This window comes from Pelophylax lessonae (genome assembly GCF_965119305.1).
Source record: "Pelophylax lessonae genome assembly, chromosome: 2".
NCBI lineage: Eukaryota > Metazoa > Chordata > Amphibia > Anura > Ranidae > Pelophylax > Pelophylax lessonae.
This window is the reverse complement of record NC_138769.1, coordinates 274,944,172-274,971,189: the sequence shown is the minus strand read 5'-3', so window position 1 is coordinate 274,971,189 and position 27,018 is coordinate 274,944,172. Positions and strand designations below refer to the sequence as shown.

The following is a 27,018-nucleotide window of genomic DNA, read 5'->3' as shown; positions in this document are numbered from 1 at the left end:
ACAGCCTATTTAAGAGGGGATGGTGTACTTGCTCTTAGTTGGAGACATAATCGTGATCATTGTTCCCAGCCACCTGAGGAGAAACCCTCCAGAAATGGTCTGAAACTGATCACGTCGTTCAGGCCCGGGGCTGTGGTGGCATTTAAGTCCAGGATCCAACGGGTTTCCCGCTGTAGAAGGGTCTTGTTCCAGTCCCCACCGCAGGGACTGGGGTGGACCCTATCCAGAGCGAGAAACTTTGGAACCGGAGGAATACCTGTGTGCATGTCTCGTACATGTCTACCGAGTGGTAGATCTGGATCTCGTTTTTATATACTCAATACGTGTCGGTAAATACGTTTATGGAAGGGCAATTGGGTTTTCCCTACGTAGTAGGACCCACATGGACAGGAGAGCAAATACACCACACCTGCCGTTTTGCAATTAACAAAATGGTGTGCCTTAAATGTCTTTCCATTAGGGAGACGAATGTTAGGGTCTCTATATATGTACTGGCAATAATTGCACCCTCCACATGTAAATGTTCCGAATCTTTTACAGGGGTCTTTACGGTATTTGCCAACAAATTCACTCCGTGTGAGATAATCTTTCAAAGCTTTGGTTCTGCGATACGTAATAGCCGGTCTCTGTGTAATATGTGGGCTGATATTAGGGTCACAACTCAACATATGCCAGTATTTTTGGATCGCTTTAAGTACCTGTTGATGCTGTTGCGAATATTGCATTATGATGCGAGGAAGATTCGCATCCACAATGCCTGATTTGTTTTTTTTCTTGTTTTTAAACAGCAGTTCTTGTCGCGTAAATGAGTTTGCTCTGTTAAACGCTTTTTTGAGGCAAGTTTTAGAGTAACCTCTTTTGCGTAGGCGTGCCCTCAGGTTATTGGCCTCGATTTTGAGAAAAAGGCTCTAAAATCTTTAATTGAGCAACATGATCTCACGATCAATCCATCAGTTAAGGGCGGGAACATAGTCATACTTAGTAACTCCCAATACAGGGACATGTGTCTTCGTATCCTCAAAAACAGGGAGTGGTATAGGCCTATCTCAAAAGGGGCCATTGATAGGTCCAACTTGGAGTTTTACACCATGTTGGACCATGCTTATCTCTACAATATCATAGATAAGCCAACATGGGATTTTTTACGGACAAAATTTTCGGTGGTCCCCACCTTTTACAGCTTACCGAAGGTCCATAAACATCCTTCCAAACCCCCAGGGCGCCCGATAGTGTCCGGATGTGGGAGCATATCAGAGAATCTAAGTAAGTTCATAGATTCAAAACTACGTCCTTTTGTACAGAGTCTACCCTCATATGTTAGGGACACGATTCATTTACTCCAGGTTTTGGAGTCGACATTGATTCCATCGGATGCCCTGTTGGTGGCTATCGATGTGGAAGCACTCTACAGTTCGATACCACACCAACAGGGCATCCAGGTAATCCAAAAAACATTGTCCCAATTTGACAGACATCAAAGTGACCTCAATGGGTTTCTCATACAGGGCCTCAGATTTATACTCACCAACAATATTTTTTCATTTGATGGATCCCACTACCTCCAGGTGCAGGGGGTTGCGATGGGGACCTCGTGTGCCCCATCGTATGCCAACCTGTACCTGGGGGAGTGGGAACGCCAGTTGTTATCTGAGGATTCATCTACAGGTTGGACCAGGCACATCCTAACCTGGTACCGCTACATTGATGACATTTTAGTTATCTGGAGCGGCTCGACTGAGGAACTCATTGAGGGGGTTACTCATATGAATAACAACAACTTCAATTTGAAGTTTACTATGAACTATGACTCACACTCAATTAACTTCCTTGATATTACCATTAAGAAGGACGGTTTAGGAAACTTACAAACTACCCTATACCGCAAGCCCACATCCGCGAACACTATCTTGCATGCGTCCAGTTCACACCCGGCACCACTCGTCAGATCTATACCCTTCAGCCAGTACCTTCGCATTCGCAGAAATTGCTCAAATGACACACAATTCAAAATCGAGGCCAATAACCTGAGGGCACGCCTACGCAAAAGAGGTTACTCTAAAACTTGCCTCAAAAAAGCGTTTAACAGAGCAAACTCATTTACGCGACAAGAACTGCTGTTTAAAAACAAGAAAAAAAACAAATCAGGCATTGTGGATGCGAATCTTCCTCGCATCATAATGCAATATTCGGAACAGCATCAACAGGTACTTAAAGCGATCCAAAAATACTGGCATATGTTGAGTTGTGACCCTAATATCAGCCCACATATTACACAGAGACCGGCTATTACGTATCGCAGAACCAAAGCTTTGAAAGATTATCTCACACGGAGTGAATTTGTTGGCAAATACCGTAAAGACCCCTGTAAAAGATTCGGAACATTTACATGTGGAGGGTGCAATTATTGCCAGTACATTAATAGAGACCCTAACATTCGTCTCCCTAATGGAAAGACATTTAAGGCACACCATTTTGTTAATTGCAAAACGGCAGGGGTGGTGTATTTGCTCTCCTGTCCATGTGGGTCCTACTACGTAGGGAAAACCCAATTGCCCTTCCATAAACGTATTTACCGACACATATTGAGTATACGAGTCCAGAGATCCAGATCTACCACTCGGTAGACATGTACGAGACATGCACACAGGTATTCCTCCGGCTCCAAAGTTTCTCGCTCTGGATAGGGTCCACCCCAGTCCCCGCGGTGGGGACTGGAACAAGACCCTTCTACAGCGGGAAACCCGTTGGATCCTGGACTTAAATGCCACCACAGCCCCGGGCCTGAACGACGTGATCAGTTTCAGACCATTTCTGGAGGGTTTCTCCTGAGGTGGCTGGGAACAATGATCACGATTATGTCTCCAACTAAGAGCAAGTACACCATCCCCTCTTAAATAGGCTGTGTCTTCACTGCCGTGTAAGATGAATAACTATAAACTCCCTATTAACCATTCCCATTTCCTTCATCACCCATTTTTATCATCAAATCTTAAACAGACTACCCATGTAGATGATTCGGGGTGGGGTTGAATAGTATCACGTAACCCTATGGGGTCAAAGTCTAGGTCTATGATACAATACTCGTGTTCAGGACTCTATATTAGATAGCCTGACACTATCAAGATACCTGTATCGTGTATTTCATATTGGGTGATATAGGCCCACTCGAATTTTCTGTCATGTATTTTACATGCATTACAAATATATTTACATAATATGCCATATTTTTTGTGGATGATCTGACATGTTCTGATTTGATTTTATGCAGAGTTTTTTATAATTCTATCTACGATGGTTTAATGGATCCTTCTGGCTAGCATATGGTGTGGTAATGCGGCCCGAGTTATTATCATATAAGCTTTGTTCATACGATGTATATTGGTTGTAACATGCAATTGAGAGACCAATACTGTGCCACTGCGATGGACAAGTGTATATATATATATTTTGTCCTTTCCCCCCCCCCCTTTCTTCATTTTTACCTAGTAGGGGTTAATGGAGTCAGATTTGCTTTCTCCTTCATACAACTCTTTACAATTTTTTGTCATATTTGCTTTATACATTCCATTCCTCTGGGTTTTTCTTTCCCTGCTCACCTATTTCTTTTTTTCTTCTATTACCCCTTTCTTTTTCCTTTTTTCCTCCTTTTTTCTTTTCTATTTTTTCTTTTTCCACATCCCACACTTCTCTTTTTTCACACTCTCCTTCTTTGCTCATTCCCCTTCGCTCACCATCATCTCGCTGGCTTTTCTTTTGCTGCCCTTGATGGTTGCAGGCTCCCCCGGCACGGGTAGGGGGCGCCCGCCGTGCTGGCTCCCCACTTACTCCAGCTCTCTTCCTGAGTAGCTGGTTTCCCGCGTCGGTGCCCGTGGAGCGCGGACCTGGCTTCTCCTTCCGGGATGGGCGGGGCCCTTGCTCTCCAGGCGGATGACCGGATTGGCTCTCAGGACCGCCCGCATTGACGTCACACGTCTCTACTGCGCAGGCGCCGGCGTCATACGATGCCTTTTAAACAGTCTGGGCTTATGGCTATCCGCAGAGGATGCCAAGCCCATGAACACCCAGGGACAGTAAGTTATAGAACCTTCCTTGTTGCATGTTACTTTATTACTAACTCTGCCTCTCACTACTATGTTTCTTAATATATTTTTGCATGCCTACAACTCGCACTATTTGCCTTATGTCTTCCATTACTATTTATTATGGATTTTCTCATTTACCACATAAACTCTTTCCTGTATTCGCTCCACACACCTCTTTCTCACATTTTCATTTTTTTATGGCTATCTTTTCACTATCACATAGGTATGTGGCACGCTTTACTTGCATGGGGTCATGTATGCACACTGCCGGAAATGTAATCCTATATTGTCCACGATGCTCTGGTCATGTCTCTATGGCACACATCACTGTGGACAGTTTGAGCTCTCTTTCTTTTATTATCTGGAAGTCATACTAGTGTGACAATATAGCACACTATCATGCTGCATACTATGGATTAACTTAGGCATCTGTGCGTCCATGCCCCCTGCCCTGTGCATGATATATGTATTCATACTAAATTTCATGCACCTTCTCTGCATTTTCACTAGCCCGCACTATTGTGCGTTTTGCATGGATTCCTCGGTCTCTCTGCACGAATCTGGGATTTTGGTTCTTACCACACCCCTTCCTTTTTCATTTGCACTTTTTGCAACTAAATGGGGTTGTAATAGCCTCCATACTCCCCTTAATATTTTTCAGACCACTATCACAATTTTGACTACGCCAACATAAGACTCGTACCATATTTACTTAATTTGACCCTCTGCGGTCGCATTCACTTCATATACTCAAGGTAAATGTCTTCATGTTTTTAAAGGGGCCAGTGACCAATTTACAGAGAATTATTACCCCTGGTCATTTCAACCCTTGTCTCCTGTATCTTCATATTTTTTGCATTAGGTATCACAAATGATTATACTCTTCTATATGTGAGCGGTCCATGCTGAGCCATTATTGACTGGTCATCGTGGTGCCCTGCTGGTCCCTCCGGGCAGCTACTGCTACTATACTTTCGATACTCTCACGGAGTTCTTTGCCCTGTACGGGCTTTGGGAAACCTGGGCATCCCTCCACATGGTAGCAATACCATTTTTTATCCGACAGACCGATCCAATCCATTGGTTGGACACAAAGGGTAGGTTGATTAACATAGAGCTTATATTAGAAGACAGAGTATACAACTGTCGGCTTGTGAATATACAATTGTACAAACGTCTGTTTTAAAGCACATCGAAGCATTTTGTTTTCCTAGCTATACTAGGCGATATGCAGCTATATAGATATTTGCTTTACAATATAATAAATCGCTTTACTTTTCTAGATACACTAGGTGCTCTATCTGGAACTCTGGGTGACCCCTGAGGAAGGGCTGATTCCATGCCCGAAACGCGTAGGGTCGGTTCCGGTTCCATGATTGCCCTATGTACCTGAGCGTCCCCATCTTGGTTCGGTATTCGGTCTGTCAAATGCATGCATTTTTAATGCCCTGTATGTGTAATTGTGTCCTTTCTTAACGTTGTGTTTTTCATGATTTGTTCTATTTGCACCAATAAAGACTATTTTATGTAATATACAGTGTTCAGCGGCATTTATAGTCCCATACCACAAGGGGAATTCTTTTTGTATACACTGACTAGGGATGATGGCCGCTGACACTAGGCACCGAGCATGAGAATACTTCTTGTCTCGATAGAATGCATGCGAAGAAGCACATCCCTAGGGACTGAGTCTTCTAAGTGGCGAGGTTTAGGAATCCTATGAATTCTGTCTATAGTTAGTTCTATAGGGATCAAATCAGGCACCAGCGTAGTGAACAAATTAGATGCATGTTGCAACAGTTCATTAGGTTGAACCGTTTCAGGGATGCCTCGCAATTTTATGTTGTTGCGGCGTGAAAGATCTTCAATATCAGCCAATTTGTATTTGATCCATTCAGTGTCCTCCTTTTGTTCATGATATGCATCTACAAGCTCATTCACTGTTTCAGTACATTCATCCATACTGTGTTCTATGCGGGACACCCTATTGCCCATATGTTTCATTTCACAAGAAAACGTATGCATAATGGTGGTGAGGTTAGCCATAAGAGATGACTGGAATGTAATCAGAATATTTTTCAATGTGGTGTCCAGGACAGGCTGGCCAGTAGTAGGGAATGCAGCAATAGAGGATTGAAGAGCAGACATGGAGTGCATAGAGGCAAAGGAGGTACTCACTGCAGGGTCAGAAGGTTCTGCTGGGTCCAGTCGCATTCGAGTCTTCGCAGGACTACATGAGACCGGGGTCGCTGGAGAGGAATCCGGCATAGGAGGTAACGATGTGGAGTCTTCAGGCGAGGGGATTGCATCAGGGAGATCTGTGTAGGCCGCTCGGCTCCCGCGGTCAGACAGCGTGTCTGCACCATCTTGGATTCCCTCAGGCTGAGGGGGCTGTTTAACCGCTTGCCGCCCGCCCGCCGTCATATGACGGCGGAGCGGAGCGATCATTATCCTGGGCCGCCGTCATATGATCGCGTGCGCGCCGCCCTGCACTGCCGGTGTCGGGGTGTCCCCGGGACACCCCCCGTCACCGGCAGGGGGGAAACAGCCAATGGGCGTGGCTGTTTCCCACGTGATCGGCTGTGTTCCAATGACACAGCCGATCACAATGAAGGCGCCCACAAGATGACCGCGCATGCGCGATCGGGAGCGCGCAGGGCGGTCATGTCGGTGGCACTGTGTTCCGTAGGAACACAGCTGTCACCGGCGGTAGTAAACAGTCACTGACAGTGACTGTTTACTATGTGATCGGCTGTGAATCCATTCACAGCCGATCACAAAATGTAAACAAAGAGCAGTAACTCACTGTTACTAGCTCTTCTCCCCTCATACAGTTTCCAGTATGAGGAGAGCAGAGCTAGAAATAGTGAGTTACTGCTCTGTGTACCTGTCACAAAGTAAAAGCACAGAAATAAATGTCCCCACACAGTCCTCAGCCCCCCCCCAATGTCACCTGTCACCCAACAGTCACCTCATCAGTGCCCAGAAATTGACACCCATAACGTTCACATGTGAGCGCAGCGATCGCGGGCAGAATCGTCACTTGTCACCTCATCAATCATCGTCACCTGTCACCTCATCAATCATCATCACCTGTCACCTCATCAATCATCGTCACCCGTCACCCCATCAATCATCGTCACCTGTCACCCCATCAGTCATTGTCGCCTGTCACCCCATCAGTCACCTGTCACCCCATCAGTCATCGTCACCTGTTTGCCATATACATGCAATCGCTTACTGACCGCCTAACGACTATATGCGTCAGCCATTAAAAGCTAAATACTGGGGTTATGGCAGCAGATAGCCCCCATAACCCCGGTATTTTTTGAAACGGCGGGAGGTCGGCTTTCAGATAAGGGTGGTCCCAGTGGCGGATTCACCGCGGAATTACCCTTACGGTGCAGGGGAAGAGGTGCCCCCCCCCTCCTGCCGCGTCCCAGACGTTTTCCCAGCTTACCGGACCCGCCGGCAGCGGGGAAAACTATCCGGTCCCGGATCCTCAGAGACAGGAAGTCGAGTGAGGGCAAGATGGCCCTCACTCGACTCTATGGTCTTGGAGGACCGGAGCTACGTCAAAAGACGTTGCCTAGCAACCGGTTTAAAGGGCCGCTTTTTTTTTCTTTTTTTTTTTCCTCTTTCAACAATTTTTTTTTTTTCTTTTTTAGTGTAGTTGTGAGGTCTGAGGTCGCTTTTTTTTTCTTTTTTTTTTTCCTCTTTCAACAATTTTTTTTTTTTCTTTTTTTTTTTCCTCTTTCAACAATTTTTTTTTTTTCTTTTTTAGTGTAGTTGTGAGGTCTGAGGTCTTTTTGACCCCAGATCTCACAATAAAGAGGACCTGTCATGCCTATTTCTATTACAAGGGAAGTTTACATTCCTTGTAATAGGAATAAAAATGATCAAAACATTTTTTTTTAAACTGTGTAAAAATAAAAAAATAATAAATAAAATAAATAGGAAAAAAAAAAAATTAAAGCGCCCTGTCCCCGTTAGCTCGCACGCAGAAGCAAACGCATACGCAAGTCCCGCCCACATATGTAAACGGTGTTCAAACCATACATGTGAGATATCGCTACGATCGTTAGAGCGAGAGCAATAATTTGAGCCCTAGACCTCCTCTGTAACTCTAAGCTAGTAACCTGCAGAAATTTTTAAAATGTTGCCTATGGGGATTTTTAAGTACCAATGTTTGGCGCCATTCTGTGAGCATGCGCAATTTTGAAGCATGACATGTTGGGTATCTAATTACTCGGCGTAACATTATCTTTCACATTATGGAAAAAAATTGCATTTGGAAGACTGCTGCGCAAATATGGTGTGATAAAAAATATTGCAACAATCTCCATTTTATTCTCTAGGGTCTCTGCTAAAAAAAAATATAATGTTTGGGGGTTCCAAGTAGTTTTCTAGCAAAAAAAATGATTTAAGCTTGTAAACACCAAGTGTCAAAAATAGGCCCAGTCTTAAAGTGGATAAATGGACAACTTTGTGTAAAGCGCTACTTGGATGTTAGGCCTATGTATGTGGCCAGGCTGTGAAAAAAGTGTTACACATGTGGTATCGCCATACTCAGGAGGAATAGCAGAATGTATTTTGGGGTGCAATTTTTGCTATGTACATGCTATGTGTTAGAAATATTGCATAAATGGACAGCTTTGTGTAAAAAAATGTGTTTTCATTTTCTTTCCACATTTTCCAAAAACTTGTGGAAAAAAATGACATGTTCAAAAGACTCATTATACCTCAAAAATTATACGTTGGGCTGTTTGCTTTCCAAAATGGGGTCATTTTATGGGGGTTTCCATTGTCCTGGTGCTCCAGGGCCTTCAAAAGTGCAAATTATATGTGTAATTTGTGCTCCTAGAATGCCGGACGCTGCTACTTGGATGTTAGGCCTCTGTATGTGGCCAGGCTGTGAAAAAGTCTCACACATGTGGTATCGCCATACTCAGGAGGAGTAGTAGAATGTGTTTTGGGGTGTAGTTGCAAGTATACATGTGCTGTGTGAGAGAAATAACCTGTTAATACGGCAATTTGTAAAAAAAAAAAAAAAGAAATCTTCATTTTGCAAAGCATTGTGGGAAAAAATTACAACTTCAAAAAACTCACCATGCCCCTTATTAAATACCTTGGAATGTCTACTTTCCAAAAAGGGGTAATTTGGGGGGTATTTGTACTTTCATGACTTTTTAGTGTCTCAAGAAATGAGATAGGCCTTCAGTACATCAGGTGTGATCAAGTGTGATCAATTTTCAATGATTCGCACCATAGCTTGTGGACTCTATAACTTTCACAAAGACCAAATAATATACACTTACTTGGGTTATTTTTACCAAAGATAAGTAGCAGTATAAATTTTGGTCAAAATTTGTGAAGAAAAATTACTAATTTGCAAAATTTTATGACAGAAACAAAGAAAAATGCGTTTTTTCACGATATTTTCAGTATTTTTTATTTATAGCACAAAAAATAAAAAACCCAGTATTGATCAAATACCATCAAAAGAAAGCTCTATTTGTGTGAAAAAAAGGACACAATTTTTGTATGGGTACAGTGTTGCATGACTGAGTAATTGTCATTCAAAATGTGAGAGTGCTGAAAGCTGAAAATCGGTCTGGGCATGAAGGGGGTGAAAGTGCACTGTAGGCAAGTGGTTAAAGAAGAAGGGCGTGAGCTTCTTAGCTTCTTGAGGCCCCGATCGTCCTTTCTCTTTCAGCTGGACATCTTCCCCGAGTGTTCGGCAAGCTGGTCTGAGCGGGTAAGAATGCCGGTAACCGCTGTGCTTCTCATACACTGGGTATTAGGTCGGCCGGGTACAGAGAGCTCTCAGCTCAAACGTCCATGCAGCATGTGCACAAGCCCCCCCCCCCCCCCGGTTATTGTCCCCAGTGGTGGTTTGGATGTCCCAAACTGCAGGAAGTATCCAACACTGCCACCAAATGTGACGGGCCACATGGCATTCCGCCTGGGTGCTTCCGCTATACAGTGCTTCCTGCCCTCCAAACCCTTCCAGCAGATAAAGAGCTAATCATCATACACATACAAGATGTTGAGGTAAAACCAAAAGAATTACTGTTTATTGAACTGAAATACAGGTTTTTATACACTTCAAAAATAGGGCAGTCACCACATGAACAATGCAAACTTCGAACAGCAATCCAATTAACAGCTAATAGTGATCTAATTAAACAGTAAATCATTTAACATAAACATAAACCTATAAACCGTTTAGGAGATATTTACTTTGCATGCAGCCAGTGACATCACTGGCGCATGCGCTCTGAAGGAACGACCGCTTGTGCCATTCCTTCAGAGCCCCGTGCCGCTACCGTCGGCTCCCGCGCGCATGCGCGGGAATGACGTCATCGCGGCTCCAGCCAATCAGATGGCCGGATGCCACAAACCCGGAAGAAGTGCGACAGAACATGTCGCCCATGGACAGGTAAGCGGTCGGCACTGCGGGGGCTTCGATCTTAGGTAAGTGTTTCATAATGAGCTAGTATGCGATGCATACTAGCTCATTATGTGTTTTTCTTTCAGGTGTACGTTTTAAAAAAAAATTTAAAAATCAGAGGTTTACAACCTCTTTAACAATGGGAACTTGCCGACCAGCCAATATAGTTATACAGCGGCAGGTCAGCTCTGTTAAGCGAAGCAAAGTACAGGTACGTTGCTTCATGTAGCAGATAGTGGGGGCACACACGCACTGATTGGTTACAGGGGGGCCAATCAGCGCACACCCACGATCGCTCCGCACGAAAACAGAACGTTGGTCTGTTGATGTAAACGTGGCAGACCGCTGCTCTGTCAGTGATGAACACAGGGATTCTGTGTTCCTCCTATTTAGGAACACAGAGTTCTGTGTAAATCCAGTGAGTAAATCCCCAACACAGTTAGAAAGCACCCCCTAGGCACACATTTAACCCTTTGATCACCCCTGGTGTTAGCCCTTTCCCTGCCAGTATCATTATACAGTAACAGTGCAAATTTTGAGCACTGATTACTGTAGTAGTGTCACTGGATCCCTCAAAAGTGTCAGTTAGATGTCTGCTCTGTCCACCACAATGTCGCAGTCCAGCTAAAAATTGCTGATCACCGCCATTACTAGTAAAAAAAATTACAAATCTTTCCCCTAGATTGTAGAGGTAATACATTTTGCGAAAACCAATTAATATATAATTATTGGGATTTTTTTTACCAAAAAAAATGTAGCAGATTACATATTGGCCTAAATTGATGAAAAAAATCGATTTTTTTTATTTTTATTTTTTTATTGGTAATGTTTTATAGCAGAAAGTAAAAAATATTGTTTTTTTTGTTTTTGTTTTGTTTTTTTCAGAATGGTCGCTCTTTTTTTGTTTATAGCACAAAAAATAAAAACCGTAGAGGTGATCAAATACCACAAAAAGAAAACTCGATTTGTGGGAAAAAAGGACATCAATTTTATTTGGGTACAGCAGTGCACGACCGTGCAACTGTCAGTTAAAGTAATGCAGTGCCATATCGCAAAAAATGGCCTGGTCATTTAAGGGGGTAAAACCTTCCGGTCCTTAAGTGGTTAAACATAACAGCATCTGATCTTCTGCTTAGAGTCTCTGAGTCTAGGAGGGGTAGTAGAAGCAGTCATCGCTGTTTTGGGCACAGAGGCCCCAAATCTGTATCCAGATCCTAGGTTCCCTGAGTCTGTGTGTTACAGGGAGACATGGACCCGAATCTGAAACATAACCACTCCAAAGGTCCTCCAGGAAAAGTGCCCCCTAAAAAAAAGCCAGGGCCCATAGTTAGTAGGCAAGAGGCTATCCTGCAGTCCCCTCTAAAAGCCTCTGTCCTGGTTAGGTGTGTCACACATGCATCCAGGTTTTTCCTATTTGGTCAAATCTCACCTCCAATATATGCTTTCACTTCCAATGATCATATCCGCCTGCAAACATGCTTCTGTCATTCCTAATTCTTTCAGTATCCAATATATGTCTATATTAGCTCCCAATTCCCCCAAACTCTGATACATGCCTCCTAGCTTCCAGTAGATCTCTGGTATCTCCAATCTCTGCAGAAACCAGCTACCATTTTTCCATTACTAATTGGAAACTGATTAGCAAGCAGTATTATTATTAATAATAAGCAGTAGCATGATTGGGGTATAACCGATGCCCACTCTTGATCTTACGTGTACTCACCCCTTTCTCTTAATTCTAAACAAAATACTGCTGACAACCGACTTGGAGAAAATGTGGCCTGGTAGGCCATTTTATTAACAAAAACACAATACCAAAATAAACATTTTAAACATGAACCATAAATACTCCAGTATCATATCAAGAAAAAGGGGTTGTTGGTCTTGGGAGGCACCAAAAATTCCAATTCAAAAACGGTATCAGTATCCAAAAATCCAACGGTCCCCAGCCGCAAAACACCAGCACGGGAACAAACACACTTCACCCCTGATACCACTTCTTTAGCACTTCCCGGTTAATCCCCTACTAACCGGGATCCACTACAGGGCTCCATACCTTGGATGGGTCACCCTATGCACTGACCAAAATCTGTTAACGCCTCCAAAGACCCCCAACCGCCAGCACCAAACACTCTACAACCCACATGCCCACAAGCAGCTTCCAGCTCCATGTTCCGCATCCTGAAGCTCAAGGGCGGGAGGGCGGGGATTCTTCTTCCTTCCAACGGTCCCCACGCGGCTCTGCTGTAGATTCCGAGCCCCCTCCCAGTATTACCAGTCCATTGACCCCACCCCACCTTACTGCTAGCCAATGGCCCCCTTTTTCCACCAGCCACAGCCCCACCATTAACCCCTCCATTTCCGTGTCCCCTGTCCACCCCCTCATGAGGCCCTACGCCTATTTTTTTTTTTTTTGCTCCGGGCCTGTCTTTCTTATTTTTTCTTTTTATTCCACTGTAGTTCCTGACACTGAGCAATTTTTATTCTGTGTTTATTTCTATACATGAAAATTAGAGGTGTCTAGAAAGATATGTATGTTGGGATGTAACTAACATTAATATAATAATCATAATGCAACTATTAACCTTTTTTTCTGTTTTATGCAGTGAAACACAACAGGTACCGACCGAGTGAATCTACCACCTATGTTTCCAATGGTGAACCATTCTTTATTCAGTATGGGACTGGCAATTTAACAGGCATACTAGGAATTGATCAAGTTACTGTAAGTGTAATCCATAATAAATACTGTGAGAAACAAAAGTCACATGTTCCTTGAGAATTACCCATTACAGTTTAGTGAAATATCCTGACCAGTTCTTTAGAGATTCTAGATACACAATTTCTTCTACGGTTTCCTGAAATGTCTACAAAATAACCTCTAGTGTTGAAAAAACTAGTGAAAAAGAACTCAAATGCCAGTCACTTCAATGTACACTGTAACAGTTTACCTTCATAAGGTAAACCTGAGCAGTTCAGATAAGCATTAGTGATGTCACGAACATAAAATTTAATGTTTGCGAACGGCGAACGCGAACATCGGCAAATGTTCGCGAACCGGCGAACCGGGCGAACCGCCATAGACTTCAATAGGCAGGCGAATTTTAAAACCCACGGGGACTCTTTCTGGCCACAATAATGATGGAAAAGTTGTTTCAAGGGGACTAACACCTGGACTATGGCATGCCGGAGGGGGATCCATGGCAAAACTCCCATGGAAAATTACGTAGTTGACGCATAGTCGGGTTTTAATCCATAAAGGTAATAAATCACCTAACATTCCTAAATTGTTTGAAATAACGTGCTTTAAAACATCCAGTGTGTGTATACGATCAGGTATGATGTTGTATCGATCAGGTAGTGTAAGGGTTACGCCCGCTTCACAGTGACAGACCAAACTCCCCGTTTAACGCACCGCAAACAACCGCAAACAGACCAGAACCGACCAAAATGGGACAGGAACTGGGCTTTAAGGGTTAGGGTTAGGTTTAGTGTTAGGGGCTAGGGTTAGGGTTACGGTGAGATACTTAGGGTTAGAGTTAGTAACCCTACCCCTACGCCTCTAACCCTAACCGTCTAACCCTAAGCACTAAAAATAACCCTAACCCTAGCCCTAACCCTAACCCTAGCCCTAACCCTAATTCTACACTTTTTAGACCCCCAGACACTGAATCACACAAAAGTTCTTAAAAATTGTCATTTTTTGATAGAGAGCCAATTATTGGAAAAATAAAAAAAAAAATAAAAAAAATAAACATTTCTTTGGATTTAGCGTCTGGGGGGTCTAAAAAGTGTACCTGTGAAGTTTAAGCTCTGTAGCATGTCCGGAACCAGAAAAAAATTGCGAATTAGGGTTAGGGCTAGGGTTAGGGTTATTTTTATGGCTAGGCTTAGAGGGTTAGGGTTAAGGTTAGAGTGTTATGGTTAGAGGTTTAGGGTTAGGTTTAGTGTTAGGGGATAGGGTTGGGGTTACGGTGAGATACTTAGGGTTAGAGTTAGTAGCCCTACCCCTACCCCTCTAACCCTCTAACCCTAAGCACTAAAAATAACCCTAATCCTGACCCTAGCCCTAACCCTAATTCTATTTTTTTTCTGGTTCTGGACATGTTACAGAGCTGAAACTTCACAGGTACACTTTTTAGACCCCCAGACAATAAATCCAAAGACATTTTTTTTGTTTTTGTTTTTTTTTGTTTTTTGTTTTTTTTCAATAATTGGCTCTCTATCAAAAATGACAATTTTTAAGAACTTTTTTTTTTTGTGTGTGATTTAGTGTTTGGGGGGTCTAAAAAGTGTACCTGTGAAGTTTCAGCTCTGTAGCATGTCCAGAACCAGAAAAAAAGATAATTTTTCAGTAAAGCAGGGATGGTGGGAACCCCTTTTACACCTATATGATCTTTTTTTTCTGGTTCTGGACATGCTACAGAGCTGAAACTTCACAGGTACGCTTTTTAGACCCCCCCAGACACTAATCCAAAAAATGTCATGCCTGCCACCGTATATATCAGTGGTGGGTGGGCAGTGGCACTGCAGTGGGCACAGTACACTCTGTGGACCTGACAGTCACTGGCAGCCCAGGCAACTGCAATAATAAAAAATATTTTTTTTTTCAATTTGCAACAAGATGCTGTGCCACAGTATACATATCAGTGGTGGGCACTGCAGTGGGTACAGTACACTCTGTGGACCTGACACAGCATTCACTGCAATTATGACAGAGGAAAAAATTATTATTTTTTAAAATGCAAGGTACTGTGCCTGTGCCACCCGAAATGAGTGTGGTGTGCACACAATACAGTCTGTGGTGGGTCTGTGGCCTCTCACACACAGCGGGAAGGCAACTGCAGTGCACAATATATATATATATATATATATATATATATATATATATATATATATATATATATATAAAATACTCAAATACCAGCCCTAAAAAGGGCTTTTGGGGACAATATATATATATATATATATATATATATATATATATATATATATCACAGAACAATAAAAAATTACACAAATACCAGCCCTAAACAGGGCTTTTTGGGGACAACAGATATATATATATATATATATATATATATATATCCAAAAAAAAACCTCAAATACCAGCCCTAGGAAGGGCTTTTTTGGGGTGCTGTCCTTACAGCAGGAGTGTACCAAGAACACTGACTAACAAGACCGGGAACACTGACTAACAACTGTCCCTAGCTATTAACAGCAGCAGCAGCAGCAGCACTCTCCCTGCTCTCACTAACACACTGCTTCAGAAATGATCTAAGATGGATGCTGCCCTTGCTTATTTATAGGAGGTGGGAGGGTCTGGGAGGGAGGGTATGCTGATTGGCCTGGAATGTGTCTGCTGACTGTGAGGTTCAGGGTCAAAGTTTGCCTCAATGATGATGTATAGGAGGAGGACCGAACATCGCATATGTTCGCCCGCCGAGGCGAACGCGAACATGTGAAGTTCGCCGGGAACTGTCCGCCGGCGAACAGTTCGGTACATCTCTAATAAGCATATGATGAAAAAATGCTTATTTCTAATTAAGTTATTAAATTGTACTTTACTTTTTTTTTTAACTAGATGTTTAAAATAAGTCTGCATGAGCTTGCCCCTTCTTTGGGCAGGACAAATAGATTTCCCGGCGCATCATGGCAGCATACACTTGGGTTGTGGCTCCGCCCCCATAACCTGATAGGACTGGTTAACTATAAATCAAAGACAGACCCGACTCGCAGCATTCTCCTCTTTGTCCTCACCTGATCAGGGCTGGAGTTGCGAGGTATCCCTCAACGTTTGTCACCCCAGCCAGGTTTAGCATTTCCTGGGTGGAAGTCCTGTACAGTCTCTAAATGAGCTATATGGTTGGAGCCCCATTCTAGTGGTTTGGGGGCATAGTTCAGCCTATCCTGGGTGGAAATCCTTCCTGTACAGCCTCTACACAAGCTATATGGTTGGAGCCCCATTCTGGTGGAGCAGGCCTGTCTAATATAGCTTTAACCACTTAAGCCCCGGAGGATTTGGCTGCTAAAGGACCAGGGGTTTTTTTGCGATTTTTTACTGCGTGACTTTAACGGACAATTGCGCGGTCGTGCGACGCTGTACCTAAACAAATTTGACGTCCTTTTTTTCCCACAAACAGAGCTTTCTTTTGGTGGTATTTGATCACCTGTGCGATTTTTTGATCACGCGCTATAAACAAAAAAAGAGCGTAAATTTTGCAAAAATAACAATATTTTTCACATTTTTTTATATGAAATTCCCCCCAAAAAAATGTAAAAATCAAAATTTTTTAACATTTTTCGGCCAATTTGTTTTATGCTACCTATGTTTGGTAAAAAAAATCGCAAAAAGCGTATTTTGATTGGTTTGCGCAAAAGTTATCGCGTTTACTAACAAAGGGAAAGATTTTTGTCATTTTTGGTGTTTTTTTTTTAACGCGTAATGGCGGCGATCTGCGATTTCTTTTTCGGTACTGCGACATTGCGGCGGACAGATCGGACCCTTGACTGACATTTTTGACACTTTTGGGGGTACCAGTGACATTACTGCAGTAATCAGTGCTATACATATGCACTGTTACTGCAAAAATGACACTGGCAGGGAAGGGGTTAACTTTATTGGACAGGGAGGGGTTAAGTGTGTCCTAGGGGCGTGATTCTAACTGTGCAGGGACATTGCTATTGGTGTAAAAGCAAAGATCAACAGTTCTACATAGTAGAACGGTCAGATCTTCACTTTTACACAGGGAGAACTGACAGGCAGCTTGTTTACACAAGCCGCTCTGTCTTTCTCCCTTCACAGGAGCGATCGTAGTGTGACTGGCGGACATCGAGTCCGCCGGTCACACGCACTGACTTGTCTGTGAACGAGCCGCGGCGGGCGCGCGCCTCGGCGGGCGCGCGCCCGCCCGCAATAGGCTCGCAAGTCAGTGACAGGCGAGTGACGTATCGATACGTCACTCTGCCTGGCCGGGGCTGACCGCCGCAGTATATAGTCGTGCGGCGGTCGGCAACCGGTTAAACAAGCTTTGACGTAAGTGACAGTGTTTTCCCTTTTGCTTTTCATATGCTTTTCACCTCTTTTCTCTTTTTTTTGTGGGTGTTTGCCATTTCAAAGATGGCTGCAGCAGTGCAAGTATACTCTGAGCATCAAAGACAGGAAGTGATGAGGCTCCTGTGGCCTGTTTCCATACCTCCCAACTTTTGAACTTAAGAATGAGGGACAATTGAGGGAGTAAGTGAGCTGTGACGCGAGTAACGGCAAAATGTGGGTGTGGCTAAAGTCTTGATGGTAGGGGCTTAAGGGGTGTGCTAAAAAAAAAAAAACCAGCTCTCTTACCAATGCTCCTAGCTCTCACTAATGCCCCCATCTTTCTCACCTCTCACAAATGCCCCCCCCCCAGCTCTCTTACCAATGCCCCCCACCCTAGATTTCTCAGTAATGCCCCCCCAACTCTCCCACCAACTCCCCCCTCCTCCAACTCTCTCACCAATTCTCCCTCCTCTCCTACTAATACCCCCTCCAACTTTCTTACCAATCCCCCCTCCTCTCTTACTAAAGCCCCCCCCCAACTCTCTCACCAATTTCCCCCCTCCTCTCTTAATAATGCCCCCCAGCTCTCTCACCAATTCGCTCTCCTCTCTTACTAATGCCCCCCAGCTCTCTCACCAATTCCCCCTCCTCTCTTACTAATGCCCCCCACCCCCAACTCTCTCACCAATTACCCCCTCCTCTCTTACTAATGCCCCCGAACACTCTCACCAATTACCCCTTCCTCTCTTACTAATGCCCCCCAGCTCTCTCACCAATTCCCCCCTTCTATCTTACTAATGCGCTGCCACCAGCTCTCTCACCTATCCCACCTCCTCTCTTATTAATGCCCCCCAGCTCTCTCAGCTATTCCCCCCACCTCTCATACTAGTGCCCCCCCAGCTCTCACCAATTCCCTCCTCCCCTTCTACTAATGCCCCCCCCCCCCAGCTCTCACCAATTCCCCCCTCTTCTCCTACTAAAGCCCCCCCCCCAGCTCTCTCACCAATTCCCCCCTCCAGTTCTCTCAGCAATTCCCCCTCCTCTCTTACTTATGCCCCCCAACTCTATCACCAATTCCCCCTCCTCTCTTACTTTTGCCCCCCCCAAACTCTCTCACCAATTCCCCCTCCTCTCTTACTAATGCCCCCAAGCTCTTTAACCAATTCCCCCCACCTCTCCTACTAGTGCCCCCCCCAACTCTCTCACCAATTCCCCCTCCTCTCTTACTTATACCCCCCAACTCTCTCACCAATTCCCCCTCCTCTCTTACTAATGCCCCCAAGCTCTCTCACCAATTCCCCCCACCTCTCTTACTATTGCCCCCCCAACTCTCTGACCAATTCCCCCCTCCTCTCTTACTTATACCCCGCAACTCTCTCACCAATTCCCCCTCCTCTCTTACTAATGCCCCCCAACTCTCTCACCAATCCCCCCTCCTCTCTTACTAATGCCCCCAGCTCCCTCACCAATTCCCCCCTCCTCTCTTACTAATGCCCCCCCCAACTCTCTCACCAATCCCCCTCCTCACTTACTAATGCCCCCCAGCTCTCTCACCAATTCCCCCTCCTCTCTTACTAATGCCCCCCAGCCCTCTTACCGATTCCCCCTCCTCTCTTACTAATGCCCCCCAGCCCTCTCACCAATTCCCCCTCCTCTCTTACTAATGCCCCACCAACTCTCTCACCAATTCCCGCTTCTCTCTTACTAATGTGCTGCCACCAGCTCGCTCACCTATTCCCCCCTCCTCTCTTATTAATGCCCCCCAAGCTCTCTCAGCTATTCCCCCTACCTCTCATACTAGTGCCCCCCCGCATCTCTCACCAATTCCCCCCTCCCTGCTTACTAATTCCCCCGCAGCTCTCTCACCAATTCCCCCCTCCTCTCCTACTAAAGCCCCCCCCAACTCTCTCACCAATTCCCCCCTCCTCTCTTACTAATGCCCCCCAGCTCTCTCCCCAATTCCCCCTCCTCTATTACTAATGCCCCCCCAGCTCTTTCATCAATTTCTCCCTCCTCTCTTACTAATGCCCCCCCCAGCTCTCTCACCAATTCCCCCCTCCTCTCTTACTAATGCCCCCCAGCTCTCTCACCAATTGCCCCCTCCTCTCTTAATAATTCCCCCCCCAGCTCTCTCATCAATTCCCCCCTTCTCTCTTACTAATGCGCTGTCCCAGCTCGCTCACTCATTCCCCCCTCCTCTCTTATTAATGCCCCCCAGCTCTCTCAGCTATTCCCCCACCTCTCTTACTAGTGCCCCCCCAGCTCTCACCAATTCCCCCCTCCCCTCTTACTAATGCCCCCCTATCTCTCACCAATTCCCCCCTCCCCTCTTACTAATGCCCCCAGCTCTCTCACCAATTCCCCCTCCTCTCTTACTAATGCCCCCCAACTCTCTCACCAATTCCCCCCTCCTCTCTTACTAATGCCCCCCCAACTCTCTCACCAATTCCCGCCTCCTCTCTTACTAATGCCCCCCCCCACTCTCTCACCAGTTCCCCCCTCCTCTCTTACTAATGCCCCCCAGCTCTCTCACCATCCCCTATTCTCCCATTATGCAAATCTTGACCAGCCACTGTTGTAGAATGCCCGCCCTCTCCACCCTACTTGTAAGGAAAGCCATCCATTAAAGTTATGAACCAATAACAATTGGAGCCTGACCACTGTTACAGTGTACATTGCAGTGGCTGATCTAGATCTGTAATATAGTGCTTGGGGGGGAATTTCCACCAGGTAGGTAAGTGGAATTCAGCACCTACAGAGCCTCTTTTTATGCCCTGAGATAGTTTGGAAAGTTTAAAAAGTTCAGTTTTTTCACTTTACGCTATACATGACAATGGAACAGAAAGGAGAGGGGGGGGCAGAGGAAGGGGAGTAGAGAGGATGGGGAAAGGGGAAAGAGGGGAGGGAAGAGAGAACAGGGTGGGGTAGGAGGACAGAGAGGAAGAGTGGGATAGAGGGCAGGGGGAAGAGGACAGAGGGAGGGGGTGAAAGAGGAGAAAAAGGGAGGGGTGAGAGAGGAGACAGGAAGGGTGAGAGAGGAGACAGGGGGGATGAGAGAGGAGACAGAAGGGGGGCAAGATGGGGGGGGGTGAGAGAGCAGACAGGGGGGGTGAGAGAGCAGACAGAGGGAGGGGTGAGAGAGGAGACAGAGGGAGGGGTGAGAGAGGAGACGAGAAAGGAGACAGGGGGTGAGAGAGGAGACAAAGGGAGGGGGTGAGAGAGGAGAAAAAGGGAGGAGGAGAGGAGAGGATGGGGGGAAGAGAGAGAGAGGGGAGGGAGGACAGAGCGAGGGGGGAGAGAGGGGAGAGAAAGGACAAAAGGAGGGAAGGAGAGAGGACAAAAGGGTGGGGGGGGAGATGACAGAGGGAGGAAGGGAGAGATGACAGAGCGAGGGAGGGATGGAGAGATGACAGAGTGAGGGAGGGAGGGAGAGATGACAGAGTGAGGAAGGGAGGGAGAGATGACAGAGCGAGGGAGGGAGAGACGACAGAGCGAGGGAGGGAGAGATGACAGAGCGAGGGAGGGAGGGAGGGATGACAGAGCGAGGGAGGGAGAGATGGCCGAGGGAGGGAGGGAGAGAGGACACAGGGAGGGAGATAGAGAGGATGGAGAGAGGGAGGGAGAGAAAGGACGGAGAGAGGGAGGGAGGGAGAGAGGGGAGAGAGGATGGAGAGATGGAGGGAGAGAGGGGACAGAGAGAGGGAGGGAGAGAGGGGACAGAGAGTGGGAGGGAGAGAGGGAACAGAGAAAGGGAGGGAGAGAGGGGACAGAGACAGGGAGGGATAGAGGGGACAGAGAAAGGGAGGGAGAGAGGGGACAGAGAAAGGGAGGGAGAGAGGGGACAGAGGGAGGGACAGAGGGAACAGAGGGAGGGAGATAGGGGACAGAGGGAGGGAGGGAGGGAGGGAGAGAGGGGACAGAGGGAGGGACGGAGAGGGGACAGAGGGAAAGAGAGGACAGAGGGAGGGAGGGAAAGAGGACAGAGGGAGGGAGGGAGAGAGGACGGAGGACAGAGGGAGGGAGGGAGGGAGGGAGGGAGGGAGGGAGAGAGGACAGAGGGAGGGAGGGAGGGAGGGAGGGAGAGAGGACAGAGGGAGGGAGGGAGGGAGAGAGGGAGAGAGGACAGAGGGAAAGAGGACAGAGGGAGAGAGGACAGAGGGAGGGAGGACAGCGGGAGGGAGATGACGGGGGGGGGAGGAAGGGGGGATAGAAGACAGAAGGGGGATAGAAGACAGAGGGAGGGAGGAGGGGAGAGAGGACAGAAAGGGAGGGAGGGAGAGGGAGGACAGAGAGAGGGAGGAAGGGGGAGAGAGGGAGGAAGGAAGGGGGAGAGAGGACAGAGGGAGGGGTGAGAGGACAGATAGAGGGAGGGGGGAGAGGACAGAGAGAGGGAGGGAGGGGGGAGGGGACCAAGAGAGGATAGAGAGAGAGGGAGAGAGGGAGGGAGGGAGGGAGGATGAAGAGAGGACAAAGACAGGGAGGGAGGGGGGGAGAGGACAGGAACAGGGAGGGCGGTAGGGGGGGGAGAGAGGACAGAGAGAGGGGGGAGAGAGAACAGAGAGAGGAGGGAGGGAGGAAGGGGGGGACAGGAAAGAGAGAGGAAGGGGGGAGAGGACAGAGAGAGGAAGGGCGGGCAGAGAGAGGGGGGGCAGAGTGAGGTGGGGCAGAGGGAGGGGGGGCAGAGGGAGGGGGAGGACAGAGAGGATGTAAGGACACAGGGGGGTAAAGGATGGGAAGGAAGGGAGGGAGGGAGGGAGGAGAGAAGAAAAAGGGGGGAGAAGAGAAGAGAAAAAGGGGGGAGGAGAGAAGAGAAAGGGGGAGAGCTCCTCCTCCATAGACATGCTGGATATTGTAGTCCCACAAACTCCCCTCTACAGTGGGGCACACCACAATCCTGCCCAGCCTCTGCCTCTATCACACACAGTCGTCTATTCACAGAGCATGTACTTCTTCCAGGGCTACTCCCGAGTCCCGCTGCACCCGCCCGCAGGTCCTGTTCTCAGCACTTCATGTAATGTGTCAGGGAAAGATAACTCCTCAGCCACCTGACACAGACGGTAGTTAAAAAGTGCAGGAGTGAATTTAACAGCCCGCTGCAGCATGGAACTATTACAGAAACCATGCTCTGTACCTATGTCCCTCCAGCAGCTGAAAGCACTTTTTAACTATAGTCTGTGTCAGGCGGCGGCTGAGTTATCTTTCCCTGACAGGTTCCTGTGATTGTTCCCCGCTGCAGCGATCCCGGCGCTGAGAGGCAGGATTGGGAGCCGAAGATGGGGGCGGAGCTGGGAGGAGGAGGGGGGAGCAGAGATGGCAGGCCTGATTTTCCGGGAATTCAGCCCGGCTCCGCAGGACCCCGGACTCACTCCAAATTGCGGGACAGTCCCGCGGATTCCGGGACGGTTGGGAGGTATGTGTTTCCTTGTTAGCCCTTTTCCAAGATTGCGATCTGAGCATGCTCAGGCACTGATATCATCACAAATGGCAAAATGTGCTAGTTTTAAATGGTTTTATGGCATTTTCGGGCAACACATGGTGGAGCTCTCTACACATGCATCCAGATGCACATGTGGTCATTGTTTGCAGGGATGTTTTCCCTTTTTTATGGCATTCACCTGAGCTTTTCCTATCCCCTTCTCAGTGTTGCTCTGGGATCACTGTGCTTTTTATGGCATTCACCTGGGCTTCTGCTTTCTCTTTCTCATTGTTGCTCTAGGATCACTGTGCTGTTTATAGCATTTCACCTTGGGTCTTCCTATCCTCTTCTCAATGCTTGCTCTGTGATCACTGTGTCATGCTGTTTTTCATTTCAGTCTGTTGCTTTGCTCTGTTTCTATGGGGAACACTGCTCAGTCAGACTACACATTGCTTTTAAGGTATAGTGATTAGGTAAGTAGTGAAGATTGAGAAAAAAAAGAGCAAATATCTACAGCCCTGTAAGGACCTCAAGATGGAGAGAGTCCTCTAAAGGTCAAGACAACTCACCATCTAAGAGCAGACATCCAGGCAATGTTGATCAAGGTCATCATCTCGCCACACATTCTCATTGCTTCCCGTTTACAAACATCACAGGCTACCAGCCCCAATAGTTACTGCATTTGTGGTGGAGAGTCATTGCCTGCCAAGCAAGGACCTCAGGATGCAGGGAGCTTACTAAAAGCCAGAACATTTACCATTTAGGTGCAGACATCCAGTCAGATCCATCAAGATCATCATCTCACCCTTCATTATTATTGCTCCCCGTTAACAAACACCACAGGTACCAGCCCTAATGGGTGCGGTGTTTGTGGTGGAAAGTTATTGCCTCTCAAGCTAGTATGTCAAGTCCGCTTGGAAAAATTGACAACTCACAAAGAAGGGGATGTCTGGAAAGTAGCCACCTTGAATAAAGAATCAGCCAAGGAATTGATACATGAAGCCTGTACTTCCTAGTCGGTGGCTGAATTGCCTAGTACCTCCAACCAGATCCAGTAGGTGGTGTCCACATTGGAAAGCTTGTTGGAAGAAGGCATTAAAGGGGCCACAGGCTTTGATGATTGCCCAATAGAATCAAGAAAAACCTGCGCTAAATATGAATGTGCAAAAAAAGGAATATTAGTCAAAAAGCTGCTAAACACTGGATCAATAGAAATCCAAAAACAATATACAAAACAATCGTGTAGCGCTAACCTTACATGGTGAAAATACAAGTAAAATTAATACATGAAACAAGTGAGAAAAATAGGACATATAAGGTGTGTGAAACCGTGCATCAAATAAAGTCCAAAAAATATTAAAGTTCGAAATATAGGTCCCAGAATGGACGATGAACAAAGGTTGATATCTAAAGATGGAATTCCCAACAGATGGTGAGGCAGGAAGAAAGCACCCGTGAGGAATGGTACAAAATGGCTGCTTACCAAAAAGTGTGGGCCCCCAAATTAATGGACAGGCCACAAATACTTTATCTGCAGATCAATATTCTGGTCTTTCCCTCCAGGTAGTCAGGGGTTAAATCACAAACTCGCAGGCAACTCCAGCAATGCACAGATCAGTATGCGTGGGAAGGGAGAGTAAGAGAGCACATAGCGTAATCCAGTTTAGGTAGAAAAAGCATTTATTTACATTGCACTTACATCAATTTAAAACATTCCAGGCAAGAAAGCATAAAACCACGGCGTCCCGCAAGTGATCAATAGAGCCGGCATTCCAGGGGGCGTGGTCACGTAGCGTCCGGTACCGCCCTACCGGTTTCATCATATGTGACACAACGCCCGGACGACGTCACATATGACGAAACCGGCAGGGCCTGTCCATTAATTTGGGGGCCCACATTTTTTAGTAAGCAGCCATTTTGTACCATTCCTCACGGGTGCTTTCTTCCTGCCTCACCATCTGTTGGGAATTCCATCTTTGGATATCAACCTTTGTTCATCATCCTTTCTGGGACCTATATTTCAAACTTTAATATTTTTTGGACTTTATTTGATGCACGATTGCCCAATAGCGCCTTTTGCGAGAGGAATTAAGGACGCAATTTCCTGGAGTGAAGTGGAGGAAACTCTCCACAAGGTTAGAAAGCACTAATTTCCCTTCACTGAACAACTAGAGGAGTTATTCCAGGAAGAATACAAGGGGTCAGAGAACAAGGCCTGTATAAACAGGTTGTCAAAACTGTATACCCTGAAAAAGCTAAAGGTCAAACTGCTGCGGTCTCCTCCAATAGTGGATGCATCATTATGGCAGCTGGCAAGGTACGTCACCTTGCGATTGTGTTCAAGGAGGCTCTAGTCCGAAAATTAAACACAGCTTTCAAGTGCTCCTACGTACTGTAGCATCTGCAAATGCCTGCAGACCAGTGAGTGAATCTAATGGAAGTGGTTTCATAATTATCAACCAGCTGCTGCACCTGCAGATGTGATTTTCTCTTGGGAGTATCTTATCAAAAATTAAATTTTTGTTGCAGTGGATGCCAAAAATCTCATTTGTATCTTTGTGCAGACTTCTGGGAAAATCAGTGAGCTAATCACTCAAGCAGAAAATTATGTTTCAGGGGGCATTCTGTACACATTCTGTGTATAGAACACCTCCAGATAGCCATATTGCCTTGCATTTTAGAGAAAATTACAGCCCTGCAGATTGAAAAGGAAAGTAGAGTTACCCTTTGTGTCAGTAGATGTCAATTGATGTTTTTCAAGAGCGGTGTTCCCCGCGTTCACGACAAGGAGGGCATTATGGCTGAAGCCATGGTATGCGGATCCCGCCTTAAAAGAAAAAAAAAAAACTGGTGCAAGATACTAGACAACGGATTCAATCTATTTGGGAGAAGACAGGATACAGTCATCTCAAGGGTGACCCCTAGCAGGTCAGGGTGAATATCATCTGACAAAAAACAGAAAAAATCAGAAAAGGTCCAGCATACAGGCGGCAACTCCCAAGTAGATACAAGGAGCCTACGGACCGGGAAAAAGATTAGTAAAGGAATTGGGGAAGTACCCAATCTACATTGTTGAAGCCTTAAAAATCGAAGGCACCTGTATTAGGAGAACAGCGGAAGTCCTTTTAACCATTTGCCGACCGCCGCAAGTACATATACTGCGGCGGTCAGCCCCTCACAGGCAAAGTGATGTACCGGTACGTCACTAGCCTATGAGGCTCTGGGGAGCGAGAGCGCGCCACCGGAGGCGCGCTCCCACTCCCGCGCGGGCACGGACCCCCCCCGCGCGTGTGAGCGGCGCACCCGATGTCCACCGCTCACTCACGATTGTCCGTGACAGCGGGAGAAAGGCAGGCGGCTGATGTAAACAAGCCGCCTGTCATTCTCCCCTGTGTAGGAACAGTGATCATACGGTTCTACTATGTAGAGCCACAGCCAATCACAGTTAGAATCATGCCCCTAGGGACACACACAGCCCCTCCCTCTCGAAAAAAGTTAACCCCTTCACCCCGTTACAGTAACAGTGCATATGTATAGCACTGATTACTGTAGTAATGTCACTGGTAACCCCAAAAGTGTCAAAAATGTCAGTCAAGGGTCCGATCTGTCCGCCCCAATCGCAGATTGCCACCATTACGCGTTAAAAAAAAAACAACAAAAATGACAAAAATCTTTCCCTTTGTTAGTAAACGCGATAACTTTTGCGCAAACCAATAACTTTTGCGCAAACCAATCGAAATACGCTTTTTGCAATTTTTTTTACCAAACATATGTAGCATAAAACAAATTGGCCGAAAATGTTAAACAATTTTGATTTTTACTTTTTTTTTTGGGGAATTTCATATAAAAAAATGTGAAAAATATTGTTATTTTTGCAAAATTGACGCTCTTTTTTTGTTTATAGCGCATGATCAAAAAATAGCACAGGTGATCAAATACCACCAAAAGAAAGCTCTGTTTGTGGGAAAAAAAGGACGCCAAATTTGTTTAGGTACAGTGTCGCATGACCGCGCAATTGTCCGTTAAAGTC

At 46.1% G+C, this 27,018-nt stretch overlaps 1 protein-coding gene across 1 annotated transcript in view; it reads left to right on the top strand.

The window, feature by feature from the left end:
• CTSE (cathepsin E) overlaps window positions 1-27,018 on the top strand; it is a 277,214-nt gene that overhangs the window by 83,399 nt on the left and 166,797 nt on the right. The window contains exon 4 of the mRNA XM_082245811.1: window positions 13,143-13,261. Coding sequence (XP_082101937.1) covers window positions 13,143-13,261 — 119 coding nt within the window. The remainder of the gene's footprint in view (window positions 1-13,142; window positions 13,262-27,018) is intronic.